Source organism: Brachypodium distachyon, chromosome 4, assembly GCF_000005505.3.
Source record: "Brachypodium distachyon strain Bd21 chromosome 4, Brachypodium_distachyon_v3.0, whole genome shotgun sequence".
NCBI classification, from domain to species: Eukaryota; Viridiplantae; Streptophyta; class Magnoliopsida; order Poales; family Poaceae; genus Brachypodium; species Brachypodium distachyon.
In genome coordinates, this window is record NC_016134.3 from 38,348,163 (window position 1) to 38,358,664 (window position 10,502).

At 51.0% G+C, this 10,502-nt stretch overlaps 1 protein-coding gene across 1 annotated transcript; it reads left to right on the forward strand.

The window, feature by feature from the left end:
- The first annotated feature begins 7,355 nt into the window (after positions 1-7,355).
- LOC100839857 (homeobox-leucine zipper protein HOX4) lies at positions 7,356-8,944 on the forward strand. The gene is made up of 3 exons (XM_010239950.3): positions 7,356-7,767; positions 7,858-8,213; positions 8,357-8,944. Exons 1-3 carry the CDS (start codon positions 7,752-7,754, stop codon positions 8,735-8,737), a joined length of 753 nt encoding a protein of 250 aa, XP_010238252.1. The 5' UTR covers positions 7,356-7,751; the 3' UTR covers positions 8,738-8,944.
- Positions 8,945-10,502: the final 1,558 nt, after the last annotated feature.

Genomic DNA, 10,502 nt, shown 5'->3' on the forward strand with positions numbered 1-10,502 from the left:
TCACCGCAAATTTACCACGCTCCAAATCCAAGACGTCAGATGTGAATTGGGTGACTGAAGGATGTCGGATGCAGGGATACACGAAAGGAGTGGATTCACAGGATACGGTCCCAACTATAATTTGACAAAAAAATATAACAACTCAAAATTTCATTGTACAAGTTTAGCCTCGCAATCTGCGCGAGCAACCCGCCAGTTACATATACTGATCGAGGCCCGTCAAAGCACGCTTCGGTGCTTCACCAATCGGGAGCTGAAATTCTCGCGTTTTACACACACCAGCAGCTTTGCATGCATGGGCGCCACAGAGAGTCCTCCGCGCCTAGCTACATGCATCCCATCCATCCCGCACTGTTCGAGACGCGAGCCCTGTCGATCAGCCCCGCCCCGGCCGTATGGTCGCGCAGCGCTCCCGGCTCCAGCTCGTGGTGGACCACCTGATCGTAACCAACTCGAAAGGAGACGATAGGATATGGTCCCCTCGGTCCACGGACGGACGGACGCGACGGGTTCGTGCCGCTGCCGCCGCCACGCCCACGTACGGACGACTTGCACAAAGCTGCCTCTCATCGACTACCGATCAGCTCCTGTTGGCCTGGTGCGCGCGTCTCTGATCCAACGAACGAAATATCTTTGGTCGCGGAATTTACCCCCATCCTCGGATCACCACGGGCGCGAACTGACGGCGAATGTTAAAAGGGTCCATGCATAGCGCGGGTTGAAACAAGAGTACGTCACCCAAGTGCGTATAACGTCTCCAACCCACCAGCCTCCAAAAAGTCTAGAATTCTCGAAGCTTTAGATAGAGTTGTACCTACGCATACACCCGGAATCAAAAGAACTTTTGCTCGCGATCACGAAAACGGTCTCGGAAACAGAAAGGTGACGATAAATATACGATCATGAGTTCATGACAGCTGATCGGCCTACCGTATCTTTTGCTCATTAGCCTACATTTGCTAGCTAGAAGCTATTTTTTTAGAGTAAAAGGAGGCTGGAAAGCCTCCCGGTCCCATTGCATTAATGAAACCGGCATACAGAGTTCAAAATAAGGTGTTCCAAAATAAAAAGAGTTTGTCTTCTCGAGCAAACCAAACAAAAAAGAGTAGACTGCCTAGATAGCTAGAAGCTATCGCTGCTAAATGGAAACCTAACGCCGTTCCTCGGGATCCTGAATTAGGGAGAGAGAGCAAATTAAAGGAAAAGAAGCTTTTTCTCCTGCTTGAAATGTACTTCCTCCATTTCACAACAAAGGTTGACGTATTTTGTTTCGTTAAGACAAGGTTTTGATTAAAAATTATACTATTAATATGTAACATATATGATACAAAATTATGATTATTAGCAAGAAATTTTAAAGACACATATTAACAGAGTTATCATGGTCAAAATTTTGTCTTAAGGAAACAAAATACGCCGACTTTTGTGATACGAGTATGCCTCGTGGCGGTAAGGTGCGAGTGCATGCCTATCTTTTCCGAAAGGGACGCATGATCGAGTATGAACTTGACAATGCTATGGCGGATCGATCTTTAATCTGGCGCACTCTCTGATCCCTAGCTATAGCCTGGCTGAGAAGGGACAGCGCAACTTATACCGTCTCTCAAAGGCCATGAGCCTTTCTGCTCGCGAGTCGTGACCGTGACGCTGCATGCGAGAAAGGCGTAAAAGGAGAGTGCCCACTTTCTTCGATCTGCCCTGCCTGCCCCGGCGGATGCATGCATGCAAAAGCTTCGCCCTGGCAGGGCAAGGACTCAAGGAGGGCCCGTTTTTACCCCCTCGTCTCCCGCTCGCGCTCCCAAATCGATGGGTTCTTTAATTTGCCGCTCCATCTAGGACGGAGCTCGAAGCAAAAAAGCTGACGAGGGGCAAAGCAACGTACACGTAAAAAAAGCTCTTGCTTCGTTTGCGCAGGAAAGGAATCCACTGGACTAGAGGTGGGTGCGTGTGGGGTGGGGTGGTGTTCGTGCACGGTACGTGTGGTCGATGGAGGCATGGACGTGGGAGAAAAAGAAGATGGACCCGAGCGCGGGGCAGACAGAGAAAAGACCTGCCCGGCCGGCCCAACCACGCATCGCTTTCCTACGTACCTAGGCGCCGTCCGGCCTGGACCGGCCGGTGCCGAGACCTTTTGGGCAGGTGCCGCTTTGCGCAATTGCTAATTCCATCTCAACGGCCTTGTAAAAGAGAGAGTCCTTTGCGGAGAGGGAGGGGTCAGTGCTTTGATCATTTCGTTTTGGTTTACCAGTAGATGATTCCCTGACAGGTTGGAAAAGAGTACACGTAGCACGTGGACCAATGAGACGCGATTGCGGGAGGCCCATGATGTTTATGCTGTTCGCTATCGGGGACGGACAGGCAGCTGACGTGTACCGGAGAATAGGGTCCAGGTCTTTGAATACGACTAAAGATTCATTGGACACATGTGTGTCATGACTAGGGTTTTCTACGGCAGGCATACAGGGGGGATGGGGGTCCCCTTGTTGACCCCCATGTGTAAGTACGTAATGCTAGTACTTAATTGGCTGAGAATAGATTTATAGCTAGACTTATCGCTTGTTCAAGGGTTACTGTGTGCAACTGTGCATTAATTTCGTTTTTCACGAGATCGATCGTTTTCTGGCCGGTGAGCTACACGCTACACGTAGTACATTTTCTATTTCACGGTCCCGTATACTTCAGCGCTTGTTCCCATTCCCAGCTCACTGGGGGCAGAAAAACAAAACGGTGGAGCCCCGAAACTTTCTTAGCTTGCGTTTGCGCCTACCCATTTCTCTGGTGAGATCACACCTTTCGGCCGCTACTGCAGGGTACTTTCTGTAAGGATGTTTACTGTGCGCCTAAACACACTGTTGTACCGGCAGTAGAATCCAAAATCTGATCGATCATGCGCTACTTTAGGCGTCTCCCTCCCCCCCACCGTGGTTACTTTTGCTAAAACTTGAGTTTATTAACCTCGCCAAATCTGGTCGTTGTGCGTGCCAAGAGAAGAAATTTGAGACTACACCGCTGACTTGCGACATGTTAGTTGTCGAACCTATAAAGTGTAAAGGCACCTGACCATGATATATATAGAAGGTAAAATTTCTAAGACCACGCAGACTCGGTAAATTCAGAAGCCAAGCAAAAGTCCAATGACCATGATCCATCGAGCGCCTTGGCTAGGCTAGGGTAACTCGTACCGGTAGATAGAGGAGGGGGGGTACTAGCAGTAGCATAGCTGGCAGGCAACGTTCACAGCGGACGACGGGACGTCAGGAACTCAGGATGAGAGCAAACGTACAGTGCGATGGGAGCCGGCCGGGGGGCAAAGGCTAGTGGGCCTGCCTGCGCAAGCTCTCAGTCGCTGGCCACCCCCGAGCCGAAGAGGCCGGCGGAGGGACCAGACCAAGCCAGCCATGCAGGCTCTCGGCTCTCCCCACTTGCCGCCTCAGCCTGGTGCTCTGCTTTGAGTCGCCCGCACCCGCGCGCCGCCTGCCTGGATGTCATCAGCGGATGCAGGCGCAGCATACTCTGTCCCTCCCTCGAGACCTCGATCGGTCGCAGCCTACGATCGACAAGATCAGCAGCTAAGCTAGCTTAGACATAGCCAGCCTCCATCCCGTTCCCGTTCCTGCCCATGCCGGCCGCGAGAGATGCTTTCTAGTTCCACGCAAAATTCCGCCGGGGACCGTTGCGGAGAAAGAGAAAAATGACGGCGAGCTGTTGGCTGGTAACGATCACAACCAGCTGTTGGTTTTCTGGGCACGTAGCAACGTACTGCCTTTGGACAGCGTCGCGCGCCGGTCGCGACAACGGAGATGATGTTTTACTTGCTGCGTACCGGTGCGCACAGGCCGGAAAAAATAAATAAATCTCAAACGTCTCGCGCCCAACCAACATGCACCGGGGCATATATTCATTCGGCATGACGCCACCACGAACGAAGAGCAACCGGACAACAAGGTGAAAAGGGGGAGACCAAAACGATTGATATTGATCGGTCACTCAATGTACATATGCTGGTATATATGCGAGTTGCATGCCCCGCCCGGGGCGCGCACACAGTGACACGTACGTACGTGGCCGGTTCCTCTCTCTTATCCTGTTCATGTGACTGTGAGGCCGGCGATGGATGGACCGAGACCCCTCGCTGTTTTCACCTTGTCCCTGGGGGCACGTCGCATCGCCACCTCTGCTTGTCCCGGAATCTCTGCCCTCGATCCCGAAACGCTCTCTTGTCTTCTCCGGCGTGCAGTGCAGTGCGGAGCATGCATGTATATATCCGTGCGTGCGTGAGTCCAACGGATCATGCACCTCCTCGCAACTTTTAAATTTCGATACAACTTTGCACCGACGAAATATGGTTTCAAATAGTGGCATTAATTTGTTGAAACACGCAGAAACAGAGAGGCTGACTGGAGACTGGAGTACATGACAGTACAATTGTCACCACCACGACCGAGAACACATAAAAGTTCACAGGGGGCACGAACCAAGGGAACATCCAAAGGATCCAGAATTTTTGGGAATGGATCGCTTTCCGGGACGGATTCTATAGTCGAGCAGGTGGATTAAAATACACCTAGTCTCCTGCGTCGATGGGATCCGATGGGATTTGGCAAACTAAAATATTGCGGCTAAGTAGATAAGAAAATGGAGGAGGTGTCGCAAAAGCCGCGACTACTTTTTCCACGGCGACGACTAGGCTGGCTATTCGAAAACGACCGATCCCGGGGTCGCCATCTGCTGAAACGGGGAACAGAATCTTTCGGTGCTTATACTCAGCGTTGAGTATACTACGTATACGCAGTCCTCCTAACCATGGATCTGGACCTCCAACACGGTGAGGTGAGCAAATCGTGCGTAGCTCAGGTGCCGAAGTGCAAAGTGTGCGTCAATGAAATTTACTCCTACGGATGGTACTCTACTCAGTGGCTGCAGCATTCCCCGGAAAGCTGCAGGCTCCGTGTAGCTTGGCTTTTACCGGCCTGCCTTTCTGATCCCCGACCAATCGAGGCGCCCCTGCCTTTTCCCGCTGCTGCCGCGCTGCATGGAGAAGTAAAAATCCCCGCGCGCGGTTGTCCACGACTCCACGCTCGCTCGCATGGGACCTCGCGCGCGGGCCGACGGAGCCGCCGCCCGCCGGTGCCGAATCCACACGTCGTCCCACCGTTTCGCTGAGGTTTGGTTTGGTTGTCCTTATTTACGCCCGCGCCCGCCACTCCGAGCTCGCCAATTCGCCATGCCTGGCTTTGGCTTTTGTTCGGGTTGGGAGGAGTAGTTTCTCTCCTCTTGCGTCGGTGCATGGGCCTGACGCCCTGGCCGTGACCAGACCTTGACCACCGCCCCCTCTTGGCCTGGTGTTTTGCAGATGAAAAGTTGGGAACGTACTCGAGGGGAAAAGACCAAGAGGTATACGAGTAGGATGGTATGGCAAATTTGTTTCGCATGTCGAAGTAAAGAGATATATTCCTCCGTCCAACAAAGACGTCTCAATTTAGATTAAATTTGAATGCATCTATACACTAAGTATAAATTTGAATGCATCTATACACTAAGTAATGTTTAGATATATTCAAATTTTGACAAACTTGAGACATCTTTTGTTGGACGGAGGGAGTATGAATTTTACTCCCTCTATCTCATATTAAATGACGAAATATTACATGTATCTAGACGCGTTTTGGATATATATACATTTATATTTGGGCAAAATTTGAGTCGCTTAATACTTTGAAACAGAGGGAGTATTATTTTTCATGTTTTTCTTGAGAATGTTCCGGTGCGGAGAAGAGAACATGGGCACGTGCGAACTTCGTCCAATCCAAATGCACGTCCTCAAAACAGACGTTGATATATCTTTCTACAAACTTGTCAAGAAATTTGATTTTAGAACAAAGATAGAACATCTGTCCATGATGAGTGTATCAGATTTAGTACTCCCTTGTTTCATAAAAGTTGGCACGAATTTAAACTAGAACTAGTTCAACTTCGTGCCAACCTTTATGAAACGGATGGAGTACAAATTTGTACTGAGTTAGTACAAAAATTGAGACACTTATTATGTATCGGAGGGTGTATTAGAAAGCGAAGTGAGCACTCCTCTTATAAAGTATTCCATCCGATCCGTAAGTAGTGTCTCTAGTCCAATTTTGCCTTCTTTTATTATGAACCACAAGAGAACTAAAATAATACACACAGTATGTGCGTTATGTGAGGGCATCTCAAAGCAGAATTGAGAGACATCAAAAATCATATTTGTCCTTGCATTGGTACCGTAAAAGGAGATACAACTATTTTGTTATCTTCTAAACCGACAAGGGTGTTTCTAGAGGAATTTTCAAGATTTCCATAAGGATGCCAATTTTACATGTTATATCTTTACACAACTACACTTTCATCTTTCCAATTGGTTTATCTTAATGTCAAAATAAAGAAAATGAGCAACCACCTGAAACTTCATTAATGAAATACAAATAGAGGAATGAACTCTTAAATAAAAGGCTAGCTGTACAATCTGTGCTGATCACCATGCTGTTTAAATTTAAACTCTTATAGCCAACTTGCATCGTCTTATTGTAGTTTTGCTATATATTTTTTAGGAAATACAGTACATACGCAATCATTCACACACACGTATGTACACTCACCCATATGAATGCACGCACGCACAACATACCACTATGAGCACATTCGAGAGACTAGGTCGTTGATAGATCTTATAATTGACGAAGTCACCACATGCGTCTTGTACTTGACGGGTACATCCCTCGCTTTGAAACCACAACGTCGGTAAAACCCTGAATTTTTTTTAGAAAATACGAGCACCCATGTGAAGACGGGGATTTGATCTTGGATGGGCTGGTTCCACCGCAAGACAGTTGCTTGTTGTAGTTGCTATTAACAACCAAAGCAATCAAAATGGCCTCGCCTCTGTATGGCCGGAAAAAAAAATGGTGTCTCTTCTAGGTTGGTTTGGGCGAACCAAGTTTTTGGCATCATCCAAACAACACTCAAAACTTTGAGATGCATCGATTTTGATAAGGCTAGTTTTTACTGGAAACCAAGCGTACCCTATGCCGTTGGTCGTTTTGTGTGACATTTTGATGGTACGTTTTTTTTTTCCGACAGTTTTTTTTCCCTCAGAAAACATTTTTTAAAGAAATGCAACGTGCACGCAATACGCGGGTGATCCGCTCGCCGGGTTCGTCCGGTTGCCTATGAGCCGAACCAAAGAACGGTCAGGTTACCGTGCGAGTGCGACGCCGACGAGTGCTGGTTAACCATGGTCACCTCTTGACCACACCCCCACCTCTGCCTAACCCAAGCGCGCGCCGAGCCAGAACGCTCGCGTCAGCCTCTCTCTCGTCCTTTATTACGCACACGGAAATGCGGCACGCAGACTTGCGCAAACAGAAAGGAAGCCGGAAAGGAAACAGAGAAAGAGTCCAGTCCACACTCCCACTCCCCTTCCTCCCCTCCCAGTTCTTCTTCCTCGGATCGTGAGAAATCGCGCAAGAAATTAATTCGCGTTCGTAGAGGGAGCATTTTGATTGGGGTTCAAGGACGGAGACGAGGGTACATGGTGTTGCTCATGGATCAAAGCGTGGACGAAAGAACGGGGATGGATCAGCATTGGAGACACGCTAGCGCTTCTTCTGCCCGTTCGTTCCTCGTGCTCTCGCAGTAAGAGAGTCGGGACCCTCTGAATTCCAGCGGACCTCGTCACGAAGCGACCCGGCGGCGGAAGCTCCTCCTCCCTCCTCCAGATGGCCAATCCTAACGGTAAATCACGCTGTTTCTTTCTTCTGACAGGAATTCGCCCCTTTTTGAGGTGATGCAGATGCAATAATTCGAGTCTTTGCGCGTGTTTAGATATGGATTACGGCGTGGTCGGGATGGAGACGGAGGGGGACGCGGAGGAGGAGATGATGGCGTGCGGCGGCGGCGGCGGGGGAGGGGAAAAGAAGCGGCGGCTGAGCGCGGAGCAGGTGCGCGCGCTGGAGCGGAGCTTCGAGGTGGAGAACAAGCTGGAGCCGGAGCGCAAGGCGCGGCTGGCGCGCGACCTCGGCCTGCAGCCACGCCAGGTCGCCGTCTGGTTCCAGAACCGCCGGGCGCGCTGGAAGACCAAGCAGCTGGAGCGCGACTACAACGCGCTGCGCCATTCTTACGACGCCCTCCGCCTGGACCACGACGCGCTCCGCCGCGACAAGGACGCCCTCCTCGCCGAGGTCCGTCCGTGCTGCCATGCCATGCCAAGTTCGATCGTTTGCCGCATAATTACGCCGCTCGGCTTCAACTAGGCGCTGCATCTTTTTCGTAGTATGTGCGTAATGGCTGATGCTTTGATGGATGGCTGTGTTTGTGTTTGTAGATCAAGGAGCTGAAGGGGAAGCTGGGGGACGAGGATGCCGCGGCGAGCTTCACGTCGGTGAAGGAGGAACCGGCGGCGTCCGACGGTCCGCCGCCCGCGGGTATGGGATATTCCGACAGCGACTCCAGCGCGGTGGTGAACGATACGGACGCGACCGGCGCCACGCCGCCGGCGGAGTTGCCAGCACCGGAGGTGGGCACGCTTCTCGTCGCACCCTGCGCAGCGGCGGCGGGGCACGGCGAGGTGTTCTTTCACGGGAATTTCCTCAAGGTGGAGGAGGACGAGACGGGGTTCCTCGACGACGACGAGCCGTGCGGGGGTTTCTTCGCCGACGAGCCGCCGCTGGCGTGGTGGACCGATCCCACGGAGCACTGGAAGTGAGGCCGAGACAGAGAGATAGGCTTTGGGAGCTTGTCGGGAGACGCCTTGTGCGGCAGGAATAATGAATTCGCGAACAAAGCGAGGGCTTTTCTGCAAATTTTGTAAATCTTAATTTCAGCTGGAGTAGTAGTTCTTTTCTGTCAATTCTCCGCGCTTGCTTGCTAGGCCAGCAGTAGCATTTGCTACTTTTTCCTCTCCGATCCAAAACTCTTTGCCCCAGTGTAAAACCCCGATCCAAATTAAGCTTTGCGAAATGAAGGGAGGGCGACACAGACAGAGACAGAGGGAAAGGGAGGGTGACGACGACGGAGCAGTGAAGCGGAAGGGAGAGAGAGCAACCATCCAACGGACAGCCATGGGAACAGCGAGGGCCCCGCGGGCCACATGAAGCGCAGGCGCTGGGCCTGCCTGCCCATTGACCGGGCTTTCCGGGAGTACGTGTCACTGACAGCCAAACCCGGGCGCGACGCAGACGTGCTCGGCGTCCTCCCCCGACAGGTTTTTGGGTCCCGTGACCCAGGGCTATGGGAATCAGCTATGTTGAGCACCGTTGGATCCGGGTCAGATGGTGGGCTAGATCCAGCGATTTTGGCCCAGCATCATGTAGAAAACAGTGTTCCGTACTCGGCCAAATGAGATGAGTCCGGTGGACCATTTCAAAGTGGCCTAGGGTGCTGGGCCATTTAAAACAACTTCATGAACCAGGCCCCACCCACTCGCCCCCTAAAAAATATCTCCAGATCAACTCTCTTCCCCAACCACCATCTTCCCCAATCTCCACCCCTAGGACCCGATCCGGTCGACGCCTCCGCCTCCTCCGCATCTCGCCCGCGCCAGCCGCCGAACGCCTTCACCCGGCCGGATCTCGCCAGACGCCGGTCGCCGCCGCCCTCCTGGATCTCTCCCGCAACCCACCGCCGCCGGCATCCTTACTCCTCGAAGGTCCAACTGCCGACGCGCTACTCCTCGAAGAACCGGCCGGCGGTGACGTGCTCGGATCCACGACTGGCCAGTACGGCCGACACCCTCTGCTCGTTGCACGGTACGAGGCGTTGTGCCTGGGTTTCTAGGCCGGAGCAGATTAAAATGAATAAACGATACATGTGTGTGTAACCGAAGTTATTATGATCTCCACCAATTTTTGCAAAATGCAAGTTTGTTCTGTGTATGAGAATTTTGGGTAGCAAAAACTGCACAATTTTGGATCAGAAAATCTTCGGATGGAAACTAGTGCATACGTTTTGAAGTTTGCCCGCCCGTCTGTTTGAAATTCAATAGTTTTGGTCGGGTTGGTCCATGTCAGTGTCTGAAGCGACTGCCCCCTTACAAGGGTTCGATCTCTGTGCTTACAGTGCTAGTCACTGGATCGACTTGCCAGCACACACAGTTTCAAGATGTAATATCAAGATACAAAGGTCAAAAGTATATTACATCGCATTGATCCAGAACCTTACATATTGCATAACCTCGTGGGTTAGCTCAGAAGAAGATTAAATTTTGCAGCGGAAAACAGAAGATGTAGGAGCCCCATAACAACTCCACAGTCGAAACATGTTGGAATGTAAACTCGTAACCCTAACAATTCGCACCTCACTCTTCACCTGGTTAACCTGCAACAATTAAACCTGCAACAGTTAACCTGCAACAGTTAAATGTATTGGCAAGTTCACAAAAGGGTTATAAGAGATCCTGTCAAGTATATGTAGTATTTGGCAAGGTGGAGTTTGGCTATTTGCATAAAAGCATCAATGTATCATCCTATCAT